This window comes from Panthera pardus, unplaced genomic scaffold (genome assembly GCF_024362965.1).
Source record: "Panthera pardus isolate Hobbes unplaced genomic scaffold, ASM2436296v1 HiC_scaffold_1, whole genome shotgun sequence".
Classification (NCBI taxonomy): Eukaryota; Metazoa; Chordata; class Mammalia; order Carnivora; family Felidae; genus Panthera; species Panthera pardus.
Genome location: NW_026526654.1, coordinates 65,412,263 through 65,437,286, shown reverse-complemented (window position 1 = coordinate 65,437,286; position 25,024 = coordinate 65,412,263). Strand labels below are relative to the sequence as shown.

The following is a 25,024-nucleotide window of genomic DNA, read 5'->3' as shown; positions in this document are numbered from 1 at the left end:
AAAACTGAACTGATAAATGAATTTAGTAAAGTCGCATAGTACAAAATCAATGTGTAGAAATCTGTTGCATTTGTATACACCAACAATGAAGCAAGAAAAAGAGGAATTAAGGAATTAATCCCATGTACAACTGCAGACAAAAAAGTAAGATACCTAGGAATAAACCTAACCAAAGAGGTGAAAAACTTGTGCTCTGAAAACTATAGAACACTGATGAAAAAAATTCAAGATGACACAAAGAAATGGAAAGACATTCCAGGCTCCTAGATTGGAAGAACAAATATTACTACCCAAAGTAATCTACACATTTAATGCAATCCCTATCACAACACCAACAGCATTTTTCATGGAGTTCGAACAAACATTCCTAAAATTTGTACGGAACCACAGAAGACTCTGAAGAGCCAGAGCAACCTTGAAAGAAAAACAAAAACATGGTGGGAATGCAAATTGGTGCAGCCGCTCTGGAAAGCAGTGTGGAGGTTCCTCAGAAAATTAAAAATAGACCTACCCTATGACCCAGCAATAGCACTGCTAGGAATTTATCCAAGGGATACAGGAGTACTGATGCATAGGGGCACCTGTACCCCAATGTTTATAGCGGCACTCTCAACAATAGCCAAATTATGGAAAGAGCCTAAATGTCCATCAACTGATGAATGGATAAAGAAATTGTGGTTTATATACACAATGGAATACTACGTGGCAATGAGAAAAAATGAAATATGGCCTTTTGTAGCAACATGGATGGAACTGGAGAGTGTGATGCTAAGTGAAATAAGCCATACAGAGAAAGACAGATACCATATGGTTTCACTCTTATGTGGATCCTGAGAAACATAACAGAAACCCATGGGGGAGGGGAAGGGAAAAAAAAAAAAAAAAAAGAGGTTAGAGTGGGAGAGAGCCAAAGCATAAGAGACTGTTAAAAACTGAGAACAAACTGAGGGTTGATGGGGGGTGGGAGGGAGGGCAGGGTGGGTGATGGGTATTGAGGAGGGAACCTTTTGGGATGAGCACTGGGTGTTGTATGGAAACCAATTTGACAGTAAATTTCATATATTAAAAAATAAAAAAAAAAATAAAATAAAAAAAAAAGAAAGAAAAACAAAAACAAAAACAAAAACAAAAAAACAAAGTTGGAGGCATCACAACTCCAGACTTCAAGTTATACTACAAAGCTGTAGTAATCAAAACAGTATGGTACTGGCACAAACATAGACACCTAGATCAATGGAACGGAACAGAAATCACAGAAATGAACCCACAAATATATGGTCAATTAATCTTCGACAAAGCAGGAAAGAATATCCAATGGGAAAAGGAATGTCTCTTTAACAAATGGTGCTGAGAAAACTGGATAGCCACATGAAATAGAATTAGCCTGAACCACTGTCTTACACCAAACACAAACGTAAATCCAAAATGGATTAAAGACCTAAATGGGAAACCTGAAGCCATAAAAATCCTAGAAGAGGGGTGCCTGGGTGGCTCAGCCGGTTGAGCGTCCAATTCTTGATTTTGTCTCAGGTCAAGATCCTAAGGGTCATGGGATTGAGCCCCACGTCAGGCTCTATGCTGAGCATGGAGCCTACTTAAGATTCTCTCTCTTTCTTTGCCCCACTTCCTTGCTCTCATGCTCTCTCTAAAAATAAATTAATGAAATGAAATGAAGTGAAATGAAATGAAATGAAATGAAATAAAATACTCTAGAAGAGAATACAGGCAGTAACTTCTTAGACACTGGTCTTAGCAACTTCTTCTAGATATGTTGCAAGGGAAACAAAATAAAAAATAAACTACCGGAACGACAACAAAATAAAAAACTTCTGCACAGCGAAGGAAACAATCAACAAAACTAAAAGGCAACCTATGGAATGGGAGAAGATATTTGAAAATGGCATATTGGATAAAGAGTTAGTATCCAAAACCTATACAGAAATTATCAAACGCAACACCCCAAAACTAAATAATCCAATTAAAAAATGGGCAGAAGACATACAGATGGCCGGCCAACAGATACATGAAAACATGCTCACCATCACTTATCATCAGGGAAATACAAATCAAATCCACGTGATATTCCACACCTGTAAGAATGGCTAAAATCAACAACACAAGAAACAACAAATGTTGGTGAAGATGTGGAGAAAGGGGAACTCTCTTACACCATTGGTGGCCCGTTGGTGGGAATGCAAACTGGTGCAGCCACTGTGGAAAACAGTATGAAGCTTCCTCAGAAAGGTAAAAATAGAACTACCCTATAATCTGGCAATTGCACTAGGTATTTATCCAAAGAATACAAAAATAATAATTTGAAGGGATACATGCACCCTGATGTTTATAGGAGCCAAACTATGGAAACAGTCCAAGTTTCCATCAATTGATGAATGGATAAAGAAGATGTGGTATATATATATAAATGGAAAATTGCCCAGCCATAAAAAAAGAATGAAATCTTGCCATTTGCAACAACATGGATGGAGCTAGAGAGTATTATGCTAAGCGAAATAGGTCTGTGAAAGACAAACACCATTATGATTTCACTCATAATGCAATTTTTTTTTTTTTAACGTTTATTTATTTTTGAGACAGAGAGAGACAGAGCATGAATGGGGGAGGGGCAGAGAGAGAGGGAGACACAGAATCAGAAGCAGGCTCCAGGCTCTGAGCCATCAGCCCAGAGCCTGACGCGGGGCTTGAACTCACGGACCACGAGATCGTGACCTGAGCTGAAGTCGGATGCCTAACCGACTGAGCCACCCAGGCGCCCCACTCATAATGCAATTTAAGAAATAAATGAACAAATGAGAAAAAAAAAAGAGAGGCAAACCAAGAAACAGACTTTTAACTATAGAGAACAAACTGATGTTACCAGAAGGGAAGTGGGTGTTGGGATGGGTTAAATAGGTGATGGGGATTAAGGAGGGCAATTGTGAGCACCAGGCACTGTATGGAAGTGGTGAATCACTATATTGTATACACTGTATGGTTAACGAACTAGAATTTATTTTTTTTTTCCCTTCCCCCCTTAACTAACTAGAATTTAAATAAAAGCTTAAAAAAAAAGATGGCATCATAAGAAACAAAAATGGAAAGATGGAGAAAGTCTGTCAAAAAGGAAATTTAGCTAAGATCTGTGACAAAAATTACTCATAAACTTTACACAGAATGAAACACACAAGAAAATGAACGGCTCTCCGATACTGTATAGTTTATACCATAAATATGAGTCTGTGGTACTATACGCTACTTTTTAAAGTTTTTATTTATTTTGAGAGAGAGAGAGAGAGAGGAAGAACAAGCCTTCGACAGAGAAGGAAAGAAAGAATCCCAAGCAGGCTCCGCACTGTCAGTGCAGAGCCCGATGTGGGGCCTGAACTCACAAACCATGAGATCATGACCTGAGCCAAAAATCAAGAGTCGGATGCTTAACCGACTGAGCCACCCAGGCGCCTCTGTGGTACTATATGCTAAATATAGTATCCCATAAAATTGAAGGAGTATTAATAATCCTTTTATGAATTTGCTGTAGAACTGAACAAAACACTTTCAAGTACTGAAAAGAAAAAGATCTGAAGAACTTAATCATAGGTCCTAAAATCACTGGGTTGTCTAATTTCCATTTGCTCCATTTTTCTGATATTTTCCTCGGAAGAAGAGTCCCTCCGTATCTGGCTATAGGCTAGACATCTATTTACCTATACAGAGGAACAGAAGGAGAGAGAAAAGCACAACTAACACAGACATGAATAAATTCACGTAAACAAGGGAATGTCTTTTCTGGAAACAATCTTAAAGGCTAAATTACAGAAATGCCAGTATGTTATTTTTATAAAACACCAGTTAAGAAAGAGTAGACAGGCACTGCAACACTAGTCATTCAAAGCATGTGGCTTACTTCCACACCACCTCTTTTTAAAAAAAAAAAAAAATTTTTTTTAAGGTTGATTCATTTTTTAGAGGCAGAGACAGAGCACGAGTGGGGGAGGGGCAGAGATAGGGAGAGACAGAATCCGAAGCAGGCTCCAGGCTCTGAGCTGTCAGCACAGAGCCCAATGCGGGGCTCGAACCCACGAACTGTGAGATCACGACCTGAGCTGAAGTCGGATGCTCAACCAGCTGAGCCACCCAGGTGCCCCCACACCACCTTTTCTGTTGCCTCTTCTGCCTCAGGTGTGTTGGTTCACCTCAACTTTCTATTACAACTCTTAGATTTCCCTTAACCTTCTGGACCAAAGGGAATTTACAATTTTGCCACATGTGCAAGGTAGGGTGCTAAAATCTGGAGACATTACCATACCATCCACATTTTAAGAATAACACGGGGGGCGCCTGGGTGGCTCAGTCAGTTAGGCATCCGACTTCAGCTCAGGTCATGATCTCACAGTTTGTAGGTCTGAATCCTACATCGGGCTCTGTGCTGACAGCTCAAAGCCTGGAGCCTGCTTCGAATTCTGTGTCTCTCTCTCTGAGCCTTCCCTGCACGTGCTCTGTCTCTCTCTCTCTCAAAAATAAATAAACATTAAAAAAAAAAAAAAAAGAGTAACACGGGGTATTTTATAACCAATTCTCCACTAAAATGAAAACTCCATAAGAAGCTTTTCCAGGGCACCTGGGTGGTTCAGTTGGTTGGGTGTCTGACTCTTGATTTCGGCTCAGGTCATGATCTCATGGTTTTTAAGATCGAGCCTGCATAGGGCTCTGGGTGCCAGCCTGGATCCTATTTGGGATTCATTCTTTCTCTCTCTCTGTCTCTCTCCTCTCTCTCTTTCTCTCTCTCTCTGCTCCTCCCCTACTTGTGTGCACATGTGTTCTCTCATTCTCTCTCTGTCTCAAAATAAATAAGCTTGAGAAAAAAAAAAAGCTTTTCCATTTTACTATTACCTACAACCAAACTGAATGCCTGGCAGAGAAGGTATTCAATTTATAGTTACAGAATGAAAAGAGAAGGTCTCATAATTCTTGGTACTGATGGAAAATATAAACAGAGTAGAGGAATGAATGAAGTGTGGAACTATGGAAGTCAAAACTGGAAAGCTATAGCCTTCGGGTGCCAATTACTCAAGCATTCAAATTTGAATTAAAGGGAGTAAAAACCTTCGGATGGGGTAAATTTAAGAAGTAGTGCTGGGGGTATTTCTAATTTACAATGGTTCATTTCCTAATTTACAGTGGAAGATTTTGTAAAAAGCAGAGTCAATAATGCATTCTATCCAAACTTCTTTTCTTTTTTAGCAAATTATTTAGCACACTAATGAAAACGTTTCTTTTTTTAAAAACGGAGATATAACTGATGAAACATTTTATTAGTTTCAGGTGTACAACATAATGATTCAATATTTGTTATATATTGTAAAGTAATCAAAATAAGTCAACATCTATCACCATATACAGCTACCAACATTTATTCCATTTGTGATGAGGACTTTCAAGATCCACTCTCCTAGCTAATTTCAAATACGCGATACAGTATTACTAAGTATAGTTACCATGCTGTACATATGTCCCCATGAGTTTTATTTACTTCCTCCATTTTGCCTCCCCCTACCTCCAGGCAACCACCAGTCTATTCTCTATATCCATGACTTTTTTTTTTTTTTTTCTGGTTTGTTTTTTTAGATTCTGCACAGAAGGGAGATCATATAGTATTCAGCACTATCGATAAAAGCATTTCTTGCCTATTTTGACAGTAACACAAAACTTAGTGCACCTGAAGTAAGGTCATTTTGTGGGAGAATCTCTATGTATCATTTAACCTAGGTGAACCCGTGGCTTTAGTTTCATGGAGACAGTATGATGGTGTATAAGGACTAGAGAATTTAGAATTATAGAAAGGTCTAGAATAGAATTATTATTCATTACTAATCAGCCCTCTAATTCCAGAAAAGTGGACCTCACAAAAGTTAGTTTCTCCCTCTATAAAATGAAGTCAGTAAGTCCAGATCTCTGGGTTTTCTTGAGATTTAAATGAGATAATTCATTGGGAAATTGCAAGCAATTGGTGTCACTTTCCTTATTTTCTTTCAGGGAGAAATCTGTATTTTCCCTTTGGAATCATAATTTAAAAATAGTACCTTTAAATCATCATGCCTTCTATGTTTTCAAAAAACAGCCAACATGGGCAGAAATACATGCACAAACAAGCTCTCTCACCTTAGCTCTCCTCTCCCTGTCAGCTGGGGTGTCTGTCCAGATCGATCGATCCCCAGATTTCTCATCGGCTCGTCTCTTAAAAGTTCTGGGCCCGAGACCAAAGTCTTTCATTTCTGGAGGAAGCTCAGTCATCCATGACTCTCTTGTAATTGGTTTGGATGAATTCTTTAAGAGAAGTAAAAAATCAAACAGTCAAAAAAAAAAAAAGAAAAGTAGCCCAGAAAGTGTTTGTAAGATACTGTGTAAGTGGTCATGTTTCTCAATTGAGGCTTTAAGAGAAAGAATTTAATATAAAGGATTATATTTTGTCATATATGTTACAATTACCTCATCCAATTTATTGTTCTTTTGACTTTGTTATCTTTTGCCACACAGAAATTTTTAAATAGGCAAATCTGCCGGTCTTTTCCTTTTACAGCTTCTAGGTTACCTTGCTCCTAAGTTTTCTTTATACACATATTGCATATATTTTATTTATATTATTAATTATATTATATTATTTATTTATATTACTTATATACATAATGCATATATTTTCTTTCATCTCGATTTTAAAATTTAGATTTTTAATCCATTTAGCCAATTTCTCAGAGTATAGTATATTTAAAACTTACATCATCTCCTCTGGTCAGTTTTTCTTTCATTCTCTGGGCCCTTTTTTCAAACTCTGTTGTGACGCTGTAGTTAACTGGTCCTTTTGCAGGCATGGGTCCAACAATGTCCTCATCTTCACTGCTATCTGTTTCCTTTTGAAATAAGACATTGCCTTTAAACCAGGAGCAGAGCTATAGGTTATAGAAAATGATCCTAAAATACTTAAAATTTCACTGCAACGGATTACTTAGAGACAATAAGACAAAAACGCAAACAATGTATTGCTGGCTAATCACTGAGCAATGAGGACCTTTTCCTCGCCTAAAATCATTGTTGCACCATGTGCTAACTAACTTGGATGTAAATTATAAAAAAATAAATAAATTATAGAAAAAAATACTCTCACGGTATCAGTAGTGAAGGTGTTAAGAATAACAACAATGACGAGAGCTATTATAAGTTGAAAATGTTCTGACTTAATCCTCACCAACAACCCTCTAAGACAAGGATAACAACCTGCATGATACTGACATGAAACTAAGCTCACCCAGGCGCCAATGGCTCTTGCCTTCTCTCTCTTGCTCTCTTCCCTCCAACCACACTGGACTTCTTTTAAAAAAAAAATTTTTTTTTAATGTTTATATTTTTGGAGAGTGAGTCGGGGAGGGGCAGAGAGAGAGACAGACACAGGATCTGAAGCAGGCTCCAGGCTCTGAGCTTTTAGTACAGAGCCCAACACGAGGCTCAAACCCACGAACTGCGAAATTATGACCTGAGCCGAAGTCAGATGCTTAACTGACTGAGCCACCCGGGTACCCTCACACTAAACTTCTAAAGCCCTAACTTTCCTCCTCTCTACATTGCTTTCTCTTCAAATAAGCTATCTGTGCTTTCTGGAACAATCTCTCCTGCCCTCTGCTGAGACATCTCCAACTCATCAGTCTTCAGTTTAGACATTTTCTCAGAGACAAAGACTTTTTCTCATTTCTTTAGGTTAGTTTAGATTCCCCTGTCATGGTTCCATAGTATTTTATCTCACCCCCTTTTTTTATTTTATTTTATTTTTTAACGTTTATTTATTTTTGAGACAGAGAGAGCATGAATGGGGGAGGGTCAGAGAGAGAGGGAGACACAGAATCGGAAGCAGGCTCCAGGCTCTGAGCCATCAGCACAGAGCCCGATGAGGGGCTCAAACTCATGGATGGTGAGATCATGACCTGAGCTGAAGTCGGATGATCAACCAACTGAGCCACCCAGGCGCCCCTTGTCTCACCTTTTGAATCACTCATAATGTTAGATGTTTGTGTAATGTCCATATTCCCCACTACCCTGCAGGTTGATTAGTGTGATTATCTGGGACTATGTCTAACGTACTCATTCATTCAACAAATACTTCCGAATGTCCCCTATGGAGAAGACAAAATCTCCGTCCTCAACATTCTAGTGGGGAGAGGTCAACAATAAACAGAAAGAAGCAGTAACAGATGGTATCTGAAGTGCTGACAGATGCTATGGAGAGAATTAAAGGCCGGAAGGAGAGACGAGTAAAGGGAAGAGGAGATAGTAATTTTGAGCTAGGAGGTCAGAAACGACCTAAGGTGACATTCCAGCCCAACACGGAAGCTCTGAGAGGCAAGCCACATAGATATCTAGGGGAAGACCACTCTGGGGAGACTTTGCAGAAATGAACAGTCAGGGGCAGGAGCCTGCTGGGCGTAAGTGAGGAGGTACAGCAAGGAGCACAGTGTGGTCAGATTGACGTTAAGAGAGAAGATCATGGAGCTCAAGGAGACATTACAATGTGTAGGGCTCTAGTTTTAATTTTATTAAAAAAACTTTTTTAATATTTATTTAATTAAAAAAATATTTATTTACTTTTGAAGAAGAGAGAGACAGAGCATGAGTGGGGGAAGAGCAGAGAGAGAGGGAGACACAGAATCCGAAGCAGGCTCTAGGCTCTGAGCTGTCAGCACAGTGTAATGGCTCTGTTTATTGTTTTTATTTTTCATTTTTCTTAAGTAATCTCTACGTTTCACATGGGGCTCAAGCTCATGACACCACAATCAAGAGTCGCATGCTCTACTGAGCCAGCCAGGTGCCCCAGGGTTTGGCTTTTATGTAGAGAGAGGAGGAGCAGTGTGATAGTTCTGAGTGTGAGTGACACAATCTGACTTCATTTTACCCAGGCTGCTCTAGCTGCCGTGTTAAGAGGAGGTAACAGAAAAACAAGGTTTAAAATATCAAGATCGATAAACAGATGAACTGTGATTTGACTTAGACTAGGGGAGGAGCAGAAATGGTTGGACTGTGGATGTCCTTTGAAGGTGGGAGCAACTAGACTTGTTGACATTCATTCCTATGACCATGTGCCTCATACACTGTGGTAGGTACTCTCTAAGTAGCTGTTGAAGGAAGGAGTAAATGACTCTGAAGTTCATGGTCTTAACCACTGCATTATATTTTCCTTGGTAACAGCCACAGTGTAACTGCTCAGTTCTCAATAGAGATGAACATCCAGGAAGTTACTACAGAATAACAGACTGAAGAGGTGATCTAAAGCATTAAGAACTGGGCTTAAGGGGCACCTGGCTGGCTCGGTCGGGAGAGCAAGCGACTTTTTTTTATTAAAAAAAAAACAACACTTTTTTAATGTTTTTTTTTTTTTTTCAATTTATTTTTGAGACAGAGCATGAGCAGGGGAGGGGCAGAGAGACAGGGAGACACCGAATCCGAAGCAGGCTCCAGGCTCTGAGCTGTCAGCACAGAGCCCGACGCAGGGCTGGAACTCACGGACTGGGAGATCATGACCTGAGCTGAAGTCGGTTGCTTAACTGACTGAGACACCCAAGCGCCCCGAGAGCAAGCAACTCTTGATCTTGGGGTTGTGAGTTTGAGTCCCTTGTAGAGTGTAGAGATTACTTAAAAGTAAATCTTTAAAAATAAAAAACTTAAAAAAGAAAAAACAAAACAAAACTGGGTTTAAGCTTTGGCTTTGATTAGTGCAAAGTGTGCAATCTTGGGTAAGTTACCAAATTTCTCTGGTTTTTAGTATCTGTCAGATGGCGGATAATATCTATTTCATAAGGTTGCAGAGAAAATAATATCCATATATGGGGAAAAAGCATTACAAATTATAAAGTACTCTACAAATCTCAGCTATTGGTAAGGACCAGGCCTCTAATAAGAAAACAGCTTTCATACTTGACTCTAAAATCATTGACCTATTTTTTCATAAAATCATTTAACCACCAGCTTTGTTAAATACGGGTACCAGAGATGGATGGATAAGAACTAATCTCAAGGTAGACCATTATCAAAAAATTCCTCAGCTGTCTTTTTTTCAGGTCAAATCACCATGATTCCTTAAACTTTTCATCATGTTGTATTTTCTGGCACTGTAAACATTGCCTTCAAGGATGAGAAGCATGAATAGATCACATTCTGTCAACATGTAACTGCCTTGTTATTTTTTTATAACATCTCATTTCTGTGACAAGCTTCTGATTTAGTATACCTTATAATCCTAGATTAATGTGGATGCAACTGTGTGACTGCGTATTAGTTACATTTGAGCCAAATGATTACACAGTTATTACTCTGCAAAGTCTTGAGTTTGTTACATCTTATGCTTTAATCAAAAAATTTCCAAACCTCATAGTTGAAATATGATGATACTTGTTGTCCTGGATCATCTCGGCCTTTGTCACTTTTCTGAGTAGATTTAATAAAACCAGGTGGTAATGCAGGACCTATTATAGGCCTGAAAAATAAAATGTACCTTTAACATTCTCCCTGATTTTCAAAAGCAGTTTTTAGAATAAGCGTTCACAAAAAAGAAAAAGAAAAAAAAAAACCAAGTACTAACAAATGTTGAAGATGAGAATTTCATGTAACATATTATTTGTATTTTATGGCCCAGTATTTTTCTATAGTATCTTAAAAAAATACAATTTTCTCATTTTTATTTTCTATTTTAGTCAATGCTAAGATACTAAACCAGTAATTCTCAATGGCAGTGATGTATATCACTTCCTAAAAGAACTCCATTAAATAAAAATAGTATTTTTTAAAAATCCTTATTAAGAATTAAAGCCTGTGAAGATATTTTTCTATTTTGTGCCTCGGCTTTCAGTTTTGATATTCACTGACCACTGACAGGTGCATTAGGCGTGTTATAGTTATAGTCAGAACTCCTTAAGTATAAATTGAGTTCTAAGAACATAAACGGTGCATGCATACAGAGATGTCGGCAATTTATGGTTACATGTGCCACGGGAGTATACAAATCTGAACACTGTCCTCACTATGGAAGTGCACAAGAATGAAAAGTCATTTGAGACCTACAGACAAAGGAAAAGGTGCTGTGCTAGCCACATTTCAACCAGAGCACTTTTCTGTTTCCTTCAAACAACCCCTAAGTCATTCCATTTTCTGGGTGAGCAAAATAAGGCCCAAGGACACCACACACTAGCAAGTGTCAGTGCTGGCGTTTGAACCCTGGTCTCCTCGAGGCCAAAGTTCATTTTCTTTCAAGGGGACCTATTGCTACATTTCTGAGGGAACTGACATCAGTCCAAATGGGAGAAGTGCCTAAAATCTGGGGCTTACAAAGAGAAAGCCTTACTTCAGGGAAAAAATAACAGAGACAAGATATTTTCTACTCTCTTTCATACTTTACGTTTCTTAATTCTTTCTTTCATACCAATGTTTTCCCCAGAGATGTCGCTGTACCAGTATTAACAAGCAAGATGGCAATGAAGTCCTAAGCTGGCTTTTCCAGGTTGCACTGTGTTCAATCAGAGCCTCACAGACAGGCTTCCTAGCAGAGGAAAATTGGTACTGACTCAGAAGGTCTGGGTTCTGATCCTGGCCATTTAACAGCCAAATACAACTCTCAAGAAAGACATTGCTGTACTTCTAACAATGTGCTTTCTTGAAAGGAATGTTATGACCCAGTGGTTAGCAAATTTTCTGTAAAAGGCCAGAGAGGACATTTTAGGCTTTGAGGGCCATATATGGGTCTCTTAGGCATGCCGGTCTTTGTTTTTTAGATGACCCTTTAAAGATTATTCTTGGCTTGGTGGCATACAAAATCAGGCAGCAGAGAGTCTAGCCTAATTTCCAAAAGGTCCAAAGTTAACATGAAAATTGGAGCTGAGAGATAGGATTGTAAAGTTTGAATATAAAATATACAATAATTGGGGCGCCTGGGTGGCTCAGTCTGTTAAGCATCCGACGTCGGCTCGGTCACGATCACGCAGTTTGTGAGTTCGAGCCCTGTGTTGGGCTCTGTGCTGTCAGTTCGGAGCCTGGAGCCTGCTTCGGATTCTGTGTCTCCCTCTCTCTCTGCCCCTCCCCCACTCACACTCTCTCTCTGTCTCAAAAATAAATAAAAAAACCACATTAAAATATACAAGTCTTTTTGACTTGTTCTTGCATACTGGTAACAGTGCTCTGAATTATAAACAAGGTGGTGTGCAATTACATATTCAGCATTAAAAACTTTATAATTCTGAGAAGATAGGAATCAAAACTTACTATATGCTTACCTGGAGCCAGGCATCACGTAAGAGGCGCGCGCACACACACGCGCACACACACACGTATGTGCATGTATGTAAATATGAAATCTCAATCATCACAATTTTGAAAGGTACGTGTTGTTATCCTATTTTTCAGATGGCAATTCTGAGGTACAGAGAAGTTAGTCAAATTGTTTAACGTGGCACACAGGAATTGTTCTTTCTGTCACCAAATAACTAAGAAAGCATCTAATTTTAAAGGTAAATACCAGGATTCCAGCCCCAGGCCTACTGCTTACTATGTGTGCAACCTTATCTATTTAAGAAAAGGGCGAAGAGGGATAATGCTGCACTCAGTCTATCACAGAGCACTCTTGTGAGCATCAACTAAGGGATGTGGAGGTTTTTGATAAACTACAGAAGTGTTTATAGGCATGTAAATAATCATTTTTGTTAGAGGAAACAGTTACTTTCCCCTATGCGTTTCAAATGTTCTATAAATCTGTAAGTTAAAAAACAACTTTGGACAGCACTTTATTGAATCAACAAACACCTACTGAAATAGTTGGAAAAGACTGGCCTGAAACACTACACATTGTCACCTGGGAGGAGAATCATCCTGCTTTTTAAATCCGGGAGGAAGAGCTGGTCCAAAAAACCCTTCATCATCATCGTCATCATCCTGAGTTCTCCTCTGTTTTCTAAAAACACAGTAGTACAACGTTACACAAATTTTTTTCACGGAGAATTTTAAGTTTTAAAGGAAGCATTAACTCCAACTAGTTGTATGAACACTGAAACAATAAATTCATCTTGCCCAATGAGAACAAATGGACACCACAGTTGATCTTATATCAACCTTTTCCTGGAATTTATTTTTGGCCTAAAATAGTGCCATATTTTCTATGGCAGTAGTTTTCTATATTTTCTATAGCGTTAAAGATTCCACTTTACTGAGGTTTCAAAGAGTCTACTTGCTGAATGTTTTTGAGCAAAAAGTTTGACGTTAGCTTTTTATCTCATGCAGGAAGGTTTTAAGTTGCTAGTTCTGTCTTATCTTTAAAACGCATCAAAAAACCCTTGCTACCCAATACTAAACAAAAATTCCACTTTTCTTTACACGGACCCATGGCAAGGAAGGGTAGTTAGAAGGAAATCATTCATTTACTTAAGCAAAAACCGTACACTGCATAAATAATTTCTAAAAGAAATCCTATGGCTCATCTAGAATATGTATTTAGACACTTCAGTAATACCTTAAGAAAAAATCTTTTAGATAAGAATTTAATTGAAATCCTAGATGTCTCCACAACTATCTACTACAATAAATTTCCTTCTAGAAGGTGTAGTTCCTGACGAAATGCCATATGAAACGATTTCTTCCTGTGCTGTAAAAATACAGATATGGCATTCCTGACTATCTGTTCCAGCCAAAGTATACTAGGTTTGAAGCTTGGTTTATTTAAGTGACTGACCTTGCACTTGGACCAGTGTCATCTTCTTCAGATTCTTGATTTCCTTCTTCGTACAATGAACTACTGTCCTCATCACTGTCTGATGACTCTGAGCTACTGCTTTTATAATTGGGGGGTAAAGCTGGTCCTGCAACTATAGGAAATCTCTTGTTTAAGTCACAATTGGTCATAATTGTTGCAATTACGCATAACTGTGCAATTATGCATAAACTGTTTCAATGAACCCCTTAGCCAACACTTTATACTTTATTTTATATTTTTATAAAAGTATACATTTTATATTTTCTTACACTATACATCTTCCCAGCACTCGCTGGCTATTACTTATTGTGAACTTTTATCTCATTTGTTCCTGTTTTGTGCACAAAACAAATAAGGGAAGGGATTCAGATTAAAAATGGAAGGACTAGCCTTAGAAGAAGGTAGTGCACCTTTTCTATTGTAATCACAGGGAAGACAAAAAAGCTGAGCGAAGATTCAGGGAAGTTTTCAGGCATAGTGCAGAAAATAGAGTTAGTTCTTTTAAGATGGCATTTACTCTTCCAGTGAAGTAGAGGGAAAGACAGTCTGAGGAAGAAAAAGAGGCTTTTAAAAAACCATGGTTGAGATTAGGGAGAGAACTGCATGGGGAAACTGTCCGAGGACTGCTGGGCACAGCTGAGAACCCAATTAGGGAGGAGACTGTAATTTTTCGTAACATTAGCCTGTGGAGCTGTGAAGTTTTTTCTAGCAGCATTTGGAAGGCTGGATGTAGGCTCATGAGAAGGTAAACATTTGGAATGATCTAGAGCTGGGTTTTTGCCAGATGAGTTTAACAGAATACTGAATGGTTAAGGCAGCTGAAAACATTGCAAGAGAATGGATGAATTGATGGACTGTGAGGTCTACGTCAAATAGGGGCAGAAGCAATTAAAAGGAGGAGGCCAAAAAGGATAGAAGGCAGGGTCTGCAGAGCTCAATGAGGTTAAACAACAACAATGACAACAACGACAACAACAACAACAACAACAACAACAAAGTCTAACAAGAATAACTGAATGAGAATGATAAGGGGTTCTTGCTGAGAAAGAAACTTGAATTTAAGTTTTCAGAGATAGAACAGAATCCAGTGTGTGATTAGAAATGCAGCTGAAATTCGTGGAGGTGATGGTCATTGCAGAGTCTGAAGTTGGAGTCAAAATAGCGAAGGCTCCACCTATTTTCCACAAGGCAGCATCTGGAGTACATGGACTGGTCTTGAGAAAACATCTCCACACCCCTCTCCCCGAGTTTTCTAATGACATGATCTCAGGGGACATTTCCCAGCATTCAATATTCCAAGGTATTTGAGTAAAGTTAATTTGTTCCATCTCAGACCTGTGTGCTCACTCCCTCTTCCAAACTCAGTGATCTCTTTCAGGAGGGTAGCTGAGTGTGAGGAACACAGGACAGATATCAGACTGGGTTCAAGAATCCCCCGCCTGAGAGCAATTCTGGTGCATGCTACAACACGGATGAACTCCAAAGACATTACGTTAAGTGAAAATGCCAGTCACAAGAAGATAGGTACTGCATGATTCCACTTACCTGAGAGACCTAGAGTAGTTAAATTTACAGAGACAGAAAGTAGAATGGTGGCTTCCAGGAACTGGGGGAAATGGGAACGGGAACAGGGACTTACTGTTTAATGAGTACAGAATTTCAATTTTGCAAGAAGAAAAGCATTCTGGAAATGGATAGTGGTGATGGTTGCACAATGTCAATGTACTTAGTGATGAACTGTACACTTAAAGGTGGTTAAGGTGGTAAATGTTATGTGTATTCTACCAGAATGAAAAAGAAAAAAACTAGATGCACATTTGTGGTCACATGATTTACAAAGAAAGTGACATTACAGTGCAGTATGGAAGGGAGGGTGATGGATCAATTAGAAACCTGTGAGGAAAAAAATAAATCTTCACCCCTACCTCACACCATATACAAGTATCAACTCCAGATGGACTGCAAATATAAACGTGAAAGATAAAACAGTAATGCTTGCAGGATAAAACAAAGGAGAATAATTCTGTAACCTCAGAAGAGGCAAAGACTACTTAAATAGGGTACAAAAAGCTGTAACCATAAAAGAAGAAAAACTAAAAATCAGAATGTACTGAAATTAAAAACTTCTGTTCATCAACACATACAAATGAAGAGTGAAAAGGCAAGCCACAGAATTAGAGGAGATATTTGCAACATGCATAACTGAAAAAAATGACTTGTCCAGACTACATAAAGAACTCAACAACAAAAAAAACAACAAAGAACTCAACAGTCCAGTAAGGAAAGACAGATCAGTGGAAAAATGAACAAAAGACTGATTTTAGCAGTATGTACTAAAGCTGAATGTAGACATATCCAGTGATCCAAAAATTTCAAAAGGAATGCAACATGTATTCACTAAAAGGTAGAGCAAACATTAAAGAAGATAGAAATGCATGAAGAGTCTAAAAAGCATTTATTTGGCAAATACAAAGTGCCCACTCTGTATTAAGGCTAGAAGACCTGTAAGCAGATATGCTGACAAGTTATTCAAAAAAGTGTATTAAATATATGATGTAATTAAGTGGAAGAAAACCCTGTGGGGGAAAAAGAGGGCGTGACAATGCTTGGGAGAGTTTGGAAATGCTTCACTGAAGCCTTCGCTGACACTGAAGTTGGGCCTCGGAGGATGGGGTAGGAGTTCGTCAGGTATGTCAAAAAATGCAGAGTGGGGCCAGAAAGCTCCTAGAGAATTTAGAAACTGCGCAGTATTAAACTAGTTCAATACTGGGCTGTGTGTGTCAGGTACAATGACAGGAGGAGAGGCTAGGAAGGCAGGTCGGGGGCTAAGGAGCAAAGCATCCCCTGCAAGAGCCATGAGCACTGTTCGTCAGAAGGCAATATGGCACAGAGGTTAGGAGCACTGGCTGTGTTCTAAATTGGGCTCCACCATTTACCAGCCGTGTGATACGGGCAACAGCCTGGGCTTCAGTGTTCCCGTTTATAACATGGAAATGATCATCTTTACTTCATACAGTTTCTAGGAGGATTAAATGACAATGTGTATCGATCGTTTGGCACAGGGTCCGGCCCGTTAACCGTTAAATGGGAATACATCTTCATTACAATGATTACCATCCCCCCCCCCCCCCCCCCGCTCGCCCCGTTCCAGCGCCACCTCCCCGCTACCGCTAGAGAAGCAAAGTTAGCTCCGGTCCTCCTCGCCCACTTGCCACTGCTCCACCGTTTCAGGCCTTAGATCTCAATTCCGAGAGTGGGGCCGGGCCAGAAAAGGGGCGGACAGGCCTGGCGGGCAGCGTACACGCCGGCCGCTTACCAGGGCTGGGGTCTCGCTCCTCGTCCTCTGCTGTCCCGCGAGCCTTGAAGCCGGGGGGCAGCGCCGGCCCGATCAGATCCCTCGCCATCCGCGGTGGCGGACACCGGTCTAGCCTACAACCCTATCCACGCAGCGTCAAACCTACCCAAGAGGCAGCCCGGGATCCGCCGCAAACGGCAGGAAGTTTTTCCGGCGCCGACCAATGACGTTGCAGCCCGTGGTTGGCAGAGTCCTGTAATTCACGAGACCGGAAGTGACGCATAAGGCTTGCTCCATATTCGCATGCTAGGTTCCCTACCTGGCTGGAGGCATGGCTGAGCCTGCTGGTGATTTCGTGACTTCTAACGGGTGGCTTCCAGCATCCGAGCTGACCCCCACGTTGGGGCCTCTGAGAGACACTGCTTCACTGTCCGACAACTGGATGTTCTGGGCAATGCTGCCGCCGCCACCACCGCCTTCGTCGTCGCCTCCCGTACGAGGGTCAGAGCCTTCCTCAGAGAAGCAGCACCCCCAGGAAGCCCAGGCTCTCCCCGAGGCGCCTCCTCCCTTCGACGCCCAGATTCTTCCCGGGGCGCAGCCTCCCTTCGACGCCCAGTCCCCCCTTGATTCTCAGCCTCAACTCAACGGCCAGCCTTCCTGGAATTTCCAGGCTTCTACATCGTGGTACTGGAGACAGTCTCCTGGTGTTTTTCCTGGATATCAGAACACTCCGGGTAGGCTATTACTCCTTTCCTTACCGCCCCTTTACTTTTCTTCTTCCCTTCTTCCCTTTCCCACTTTTCCCTTTCTCTGCTTTTGATTCTGCCCTGCACTCTTGGGGGTCTGGTCAGTTAAGGTCTCACAATTTGTTCGACCGGAATGTTTGCTCTGATTGTTCAGTCTGTTTAGCCGCTGAGGAACTGGGAATATAGCAGTGAACGAAACATAGAAAAATCCTTATTTTTATGTAGCTTAACATTTCCTGGTGGAGACAGAATTAAAAAAAAAAAAAAAAGCAGTGTGTATTAGAAGACAGTGAGTGCTACCTAGAGAGAGAAAGCAAAGAAGGTGATAGGTAGTTCTGGTGTAATTGTCAGTGTCAGTCATAATGAAGGTGACATTTGAGCAGAGACTTCAAGGAGGTGAGTGATCAGAGCTATGGGGACCGCTGCTGGGGGAATACGGATGCAGGCAGAATGAACTGCAAGTGCAAAGAGCTTGAGGCAGGTGCTATAGATCAGAATGGAAGCCACTGTGGCTAGAGATGAGCAATCCTGGGGTGGAATTGTAGAAGACTGGGGAAGAGGACAGACCTGCTAGGGCCTTGTAGACGATGGGATTTTGACTTTTTACTCTTGTGATAAGGGTAGTGCGGGGGAGTGGCATAATTTATGTTTTAGAAGGATTAATGTGGCTACTCATGGGAATTGACTTAAAAGGAGATGAGTTAGGAAGCTATTGCAGTTATCCAAGTGAGAGATACTGGGGACTTGGACCAGGGCGGAGCTCGGGAGGTGATGAGAAGTGTTGGATTCTGGATCTGTTTGGAAGGTAGGTTTGGGCCAACACGATTTGCAGGCTGTGAGGTAAACTCAAGACAAGAATAACTTAGTTTTTTGCCAGCCAAGCAGAAAGATGTGGATTGAACAGATTTGGAAGAAAGACCAGGAGTTCAGTTTGGAATACGTGTCAAGAAGATATATCAGTAAGCTGTTAGTTTGTACTTTCAGGGGAGATTTGTGGCTAGAGCTGTGAATTTGGGTGTCATCTGCATACAGATCATATTTAAAGCCATGAGATTGTTTACTTAAAACCTTCTTCAACTCTGCCTAAGATTATTTTACACTAACTTGATGCCAAATCAGCCTTTACTGTGTGCCAAATGCTGGGAATATGAATAAGCCTAAGACAGTCCTAAGACAGGTGAGATGGTTTGGTGAGATGGGTTCATAAATAATAACCACAACACAGCATGACTGGTGCTGGAGGCATATGAAAGGTGATTTCAGAGTGTGGAGGAAGTTGGGGAAAGTTTTTGGAAGAAGTGTCTTGGGAGATGTTTAGGATTTTGGAAGAGATACTTTTGTAAGTCGGGGCAAAGAGGTGTGAGTACAAGGCGAGTTCTAAAGATTGCACTTTCTGTTGCGACTGAAGCCGAGTAAGTGGAGGGTATGGGGGAAGAGTAGCATGAGAAAATATACCGGCGTCTCATTGAAGGATTCTGGGAAGTCATTCGTAGATTTTCCAGCAACCTTGTGACCATTGGAGGATTATTTTTCGGTGGTGTCAGTGCACAGTGTCTATTGGAAGAGAGGGCTTAGGAACTGGAAGACAGTCTGGGAGGCTGTCAAAGTAATCTAGGTGAAGGATCAGGGTTTCAGAGCTGGATCACAGCCATAAGAAAGGAACGAATTTGAGAGAAAATGTATTTCACAAGGTTGTTTTCCTGGTATAAAATTGATGCTGAAAAGCTGTATTGGGATAGTATTGTTTACATTTCTAATGTTTCAAATAACAAGAAATGTCATCAAGGTTAGAGTAGCCATTCCTTTCTTTGATGCCTTTGAAACATTGTATGGACATCTAATCTTACCAATTATGTGTTCATTTGAAACATATTTATTTGGTAGACTAGTCTTAATCTTTGTTAGTTTGTTTGAACTACTTTTCTTCCTAGAAGAGGTAGTTTCTGCCCAAGTATTTGTGACATGATAGAGCAAATAAAAATTTAAAAAATTGTATAGTTGCAAATATTTATGGATTTCTTTTTGTTTCTTAGTTAAGCGTTCTTATTTTCCACGAAAATATGATGCAAAGTTCACTGACGTCAACTTCCCTCCCAGTAGAAAACAGAAGAAAAAGGTATTTTTAAAGATATTCTTGAATGGGACACTTCGGTCCCTATGTCACTGTTTCATGCCTTGCGTTTCTAACGTAACTGTTTCAGTGTTTTGCATCCATTATTGACACAGTGGGGCCTTGCTATAATAGGATCTTTAAAGATCTTAGCTTTAAGTAAAAACTTTAAGCAAAATCTTTTTGAGAAGTAAATGGAGAAATTGTAGAGAGAGAAAACATTGAATTCATTTCAATATATTTTCAAAAATAAACATAACAGAATTGTGATTATGAGTAAATATAAATGTTATTAAACCTTGGTGAACTAAATATTTATATATTAGCAAATTGGAAGGGGAAGGATGGAATTTAGGGAGAAGAACAGAAGTCCAAACTTTCTCTTATAAAATTGAAAGTATGGAGTTGAGAACAAATTATAATGACATAAACTCTTTATTTTTCATTATCTTTTTCTTTTTGACACAGGGATCTTTTAGGAAAAAATACTTCTGTGATTGAAAAAAGAGCAGTTTCTTCTTCTTGTGTCAAAATCAATTAAAATTAAATGTAATGTTAATTTAAAATAGTTTATATTTTGTTTATCCTCTGTGCCTGAAGTCATGTCTGAAATTGTTCAGGCAAGATTTTTTTGTGTTATTATTGTTACTTTATTTGTTTATCTTAATTGATTGTACTGCTTCAGTTCTTTTCAGTAGTAGATATTTATCATTTTTAGGAACAAAGTTATTGTTTTTTAAAAATCAGGATCAACTCTTTGTTATGCTTCAGGGACCAAATCTTAAAATAGGCTGCTTTCTGAGGAAATTTATAAATCTGGTCTGTTTTAAAGATGTGCATTAATTAGCGTCAGGGCATCTGACTGGCTCAGTTGGTAGAGGATGTGACTCTTGATCTTGGGGTTGTAAGTTCGAACCCCGTGTTGGGTGTGGTGATTACTTAAAAATAAAATCTGGAAAACAAATAATGTCATTAGTTTAGAATGAGTCGAATAAAGTCTACAGCATGAAATTAGTATTCCTCATTTTGACATGAAAACTGTGTAGCTAATATTAACAAAATATTGTACAAGTGTATTAACATAATCCCAATGTTAAACAATAGAAGGCCATTTCCTAGTCTCATTGTAAACAATTTTTTTGTTTTAAATTTAAGAATAAAAATAGCAAATTGGGAATAAGTAACTGACCTTTACTAAATGATTCTTTTTTGGGGTTAAAACAAAATCTGATATAGTTGTTTTTCCTAAAAGTTGAAATGCTGTTTTGTTTTTAATTTTTTTTATTTTTAACATTTATTCATCTTTGAGAGACAGAGAGCTAGAGTGTGAGTGGGGGAGGGGCAGAGAGGGAGGGAGACAAAGAATCTGAAACAGGCTCTAGGGTCTGAGTTGTCAGCACAGAACCTGATGCAGGGCTCGAACCCATGAAACTCAAAATCATGACCTGAGCTGAAGTCAGACGTTTAACCAACTGAGCCACCCAGGTGCCCCAAAATGCTGTTTTACCATGAGTATTGATTAGACCATTTTGACATATGCTGTGCCCTTAATTAGATTACCAATTTGATCTACTCGCAGTTTATATTCTACTCAGATTTAACAATTTTTTTATAATGCTTGTTTTTCCTAATATATTTCCTATAGAAAACAAAACAGAATTATCCTTTCATTAGAAACGTATTCAGAAGTTTTCCCCACATACAGGGATTATGTGAGAAAGTACATACTACTGAGAGGATAGTTATATTTTCATCATTGAGTAAACATTTTTTATCAAAAATCTAATGCTTGTTTTTGTTTGCAGAAAAGAAAGGAACCAGTTTTTCACTGTTTTTGTGATACCTGTGATCGTGGTTTTAAAAATCAAGAGAAGTATGATAAACACATGTCTGAACATACAAAAGTAGGTTTTTCTTGGTTGCCCTGAAGTGTCTTTAACAAAATGAGTATATTTGGTAGAAATTCTGAGCTTTTTTTCCTTAAAAGTTTATAGTTTTCATAGAAATGTCATTTGATGTCTTGACACATTGAGATAGGGACCCTGGGATTTGCAGTTGGAGGGTGGGGAGCCTACTGCTTCAGGACGAGGCAAGATGGCAGTAAAGAAAGGAGGTCTGACAACTGTGTGTGCTCACCTCCTCTGCTTGGTAAGAGTGCTGGGCCTCACCCCAGTTGCTCTGTGTACCTTTGTGTGTTTTTTCCCCTTTAAGGCTGCCCTTGACCATTTAATCACACTGTGTAATTTGCCATGGCCCATCACTCTCTAAGGTTGGTCTGGACCTTATTAAGTACTTTAAAAAAAAATGCTCTTAATTTGGAAAGGTTCTTTTTCAGTTTATAGGAATGCCCCTTCAACTTTAGGAGTTAAGAAAATTTTATAACATTGCCGATGTCATGTATATACTAAGTAGAGAAGTAAATGATATGTGTTACTGTACTATCTGCTTTGAGAATGTCATTCCTTTTTAAGTACAACCTGGTTTGGAGTGCTCTTTATTTTGCTATTGACATAGTTTGGGATGCTGTCTATCCCACATAGATGGGATAACTATGTAGCTCAGTGAGATTATGTTTGAATATGCAGTAGTAGGGTAAAATTAACATAGAAAACATTGAATAGTCTTTTTCTTTAAACTCTTGCAGTGTCCTGAGGTAGATTGTTCTTTTAGTGCACATGAGAAGATTGTCCAGTTCCATTGGAGAAATGTAAGTTCTTGTGTGAATTTTTGTTTTGTTTTTTTATTCACATTCTTTTTAATTCATTGATTTGTTATCTTCACAGCTCTTCATTTACATAGCCTAGTAATAAGTAACATGGAGTACTTTGTATTATTCAGTTTTTTTTTTTTTAAATTTTTTTTTAACATTTATTTATTTTTGAGACAGAGAGAGACAGAGCATGAACGGGGGAAGGTCAGAGAGAGAGGGAGACACAGAATCCGAAACAGGCTTCAGGCTCTGAGCAGTCAGCACAGAGGCCGACGCGGGGCTCGAACCCACGGACAGTGAGATCGTGACCTGAGCTGAAGTCGGACGCTTAACCGACTGAGCCACCCAGGCGCCCCTGTATTATTCAGTTTTATCTTCACAGACCACTATGTGAAATAGATAAATATTGGCCAGAATTAACATTAAAAAAAAAAAAAAAGATTTACCGAGCGCTTTAGAACTGATTTCTGCACTTGAGTTTCTTGACCACAAATTCTTTGCTTGCTTTATTATGCCATGCTGCTTCAAATCGTTCTGTGTATTCATTATTTCTTTAGCTACCTCACTCAATTTTGGGTGATGGGTCATTCATTTGGGTACATGATGTTAGTTGAGATATGGGTGACATACCTACTTTGTAACCAAAATTGCATTACTCCTTTTTTCCTTATCAATTGCACTAATCTGAACACATGAGAAATTATCCCTTTTTCTTTAAAGGGAAAGTCACAATATGGATGGATAAAACCTGCTTACTTAGTTTTAAATTTGTCTCTGCTAGTAAATTTAATGTTGAATACAGAGTCTCCATTATCCCCCATAATTGAAATTTAGTCAGAAACATACGATATGAGGAGGCCTGGCTGGCTCAGTCAGTAGAGTGTGCGACTCTTGATCTCAGAGTTGTGAGTTCAAGCCCCACGTGGGCGTGGAGCCTGCTTAAAGATAAAAAAAGATTAAAAAAAACCCAAAACCCAAACATGTACAATATGCTTCCTGATGTTCATCAGGCTTTTTCTCCCTAGATGCATGCTCCTGGTATGAAGAAGATCAAGTTAGACACTCCAGAGGAGATTGCAAGATGGAGGGAAGAAAGAAGGAAGTGAGTCAAGAGTTCAGAACTAGTGACGTAATTTTTTCTTCTGTGTCAAGGCTGAGTACTTCCAAATAATGGCCCTTCTGGCTCTAATGAGTAATTTGAAAAAGGAAATTTGGTGTTTTTTAACATTGCAAATATTCATCTGAAAACGACTAGTACTGACTAATTTTGCTGTTCTTCCGAGTTGGTATACAGAGACTTTGAGATTATTACTTGATGTTTCAAATATAAGCATTACAATTTTATTAGGGTAGTTTTGATTCATTGAATTCCCTTATGATGTTGGTGCTAGGGGATAGGACAGTAAGCTATATTATATGAGGCTATTATTGAATAAGTTTTTAGAAAACCTAATAGGAGTTCTTTGTAAATGACTGGTTGCATAATGGGACTGTAGTCTACTCTTTGAGGGGAGCTACTACATGCCCCCTGTGTCAGAAGTTCAATGTCGAGGCAGTAACGAGTGGGTACTCTTACTAAAAAAATATATAATGCTTTGCTGTGTTTTTCCTTTGATTTTTTTTTTTTTTTTTCCCCCAGCAAAAATTTGTTGACTGACTGCAGCATGCTAGGTAGAGGGAGTACAACAATGATACACGGGTTTATCCTTAATTATAAAAGGCCAGGAATTCTTTCCTTTAAGTAATGTCTAAGAAATTTGGCCATGTGACTTAGGGCTTTATGCTTATTAAGGAAGAACATTTACTAGATGTCTAGCTAGGATATTCTATGAAAAACCCCAGTGGGACACTGTTTTATTGTCTTCTCAGAAAGGACTATAATATCATCCTGAAGCTGAAGCTAAGGCAGAACTCTTAGAATGGTCAGACGCATTTTGAAGTCAAACAGTGTTTTTCTGGCACTAAAAAATGAAGAGAGCCTGAGATGAAAAAGGGGATAGTTCTCTTCTAAGGTCAAGAAAGATACTTGAAACTTTTGACAGGGGGGTCAAATTTTTACTTTGTTCAGCTCAATTTAAGGTTTTAGTTTATTTTTAAATTCAACATTTTTATGTGTAATGAATTATTTGAGACTATGTACTTTATGAAAAAAAGAATGTTAGTCAAATTATAGGTATTTGTTATCTTCACTACCATCATCCTTAAAGTCTTGGATATATGAGTGAGATAAGCTTGATCAGATGCCCAGCAAACAATAAAACATGACATGGCATGTTTTATTATTTTGTTAATACCTGCCTTGAGTACGGTGTGAGGTTGAGTAAATGTCCCAGTGAAACACACCCCAGAGTTATCTTACGCTTTATATAGCACTCACTGTCGCGCTTTTAAACTT

At 39.1% G+C, this 25,024-nt stretch overlaps 2 protein-coding genes across 4 annotated transcripts in view; one reads left to right on the top strand and one right to left on the bottom strand.

The window, feature by feature from the left end:
- The window catches only part of GPALPP1 (GPALPP motifs containing 1), a 63,688-nt gene extending 46,409 nt beyond the window's left edge, over window positions 1-17,279 (bottom strand). For all 3 annotated transcript variants that reach the window (XR_008421044.1, XM_053899245.1, XM_019447512.2), the window contains exons 1-6: window positions 17,085-17,279; window positions 13,748-13,880; window positions 12,875-12,973; window positions 10,402-10,510; window positions 6,771-6,902; window positions 6,157-6,321 (exon numbers count right to left, since the gene is read on the bottom strand). Coding sequence is in view for 2 of the 3 variants with exons in the window: in XM_053899245.1 (XP_053755220.1) it covers window positions 6,157-6,321; window positions 6,771-6,902; window positions 10,402-10,510; window positions 12,875-12,973; window positions 13,748-13,880; window positions 17,085-17,172 (726 nt within the window). In the remaining variant the exon portion in view is untranslated. The remainder of the gene's footprint in view (window positions 1-6,156; window positions 6,322-6,770; window positions 6,903-10,401; window positions 10,511-12,874; window positions 12,974-13,747; window positions 13,881-17,084) is intronic.
- Window positions 17,280-17,344: 65 nt separating this feature from the next.
- Window positions 17,345-25,024, top strand: part of NUFIP1 (nuclear FMR1 interacting protein 1) — a 39,592-nt gene continuing 31,912 nt past the window's right edge. Inside the window, exons 1-5 of the mRNA XM_019447508.2 lie at window positions 17,345-17,797; window positions 19,843-19,925; window positions 21,725-21,823; window positions 22,564-22,626; window positions 23,655-23,731. Of these exons, the coding sequence (XP_019303053.2) occupies window positions 17,395-17,797; window positions 19,843-19,925; window positions 21,725-21,823; window positions 22,564-22,626; window positions 23,655-23,731 (725 nt within the window). The 5' untranslated portion in view covers window positions 17,345-17,394. The remainder of the gene's footprint in view (window positions 17,798-19,842; window positions 19,926-21,724; window positions 21,824-22,563; window positions 22,627-23,654; window positions 23,732-25,024) is intronic.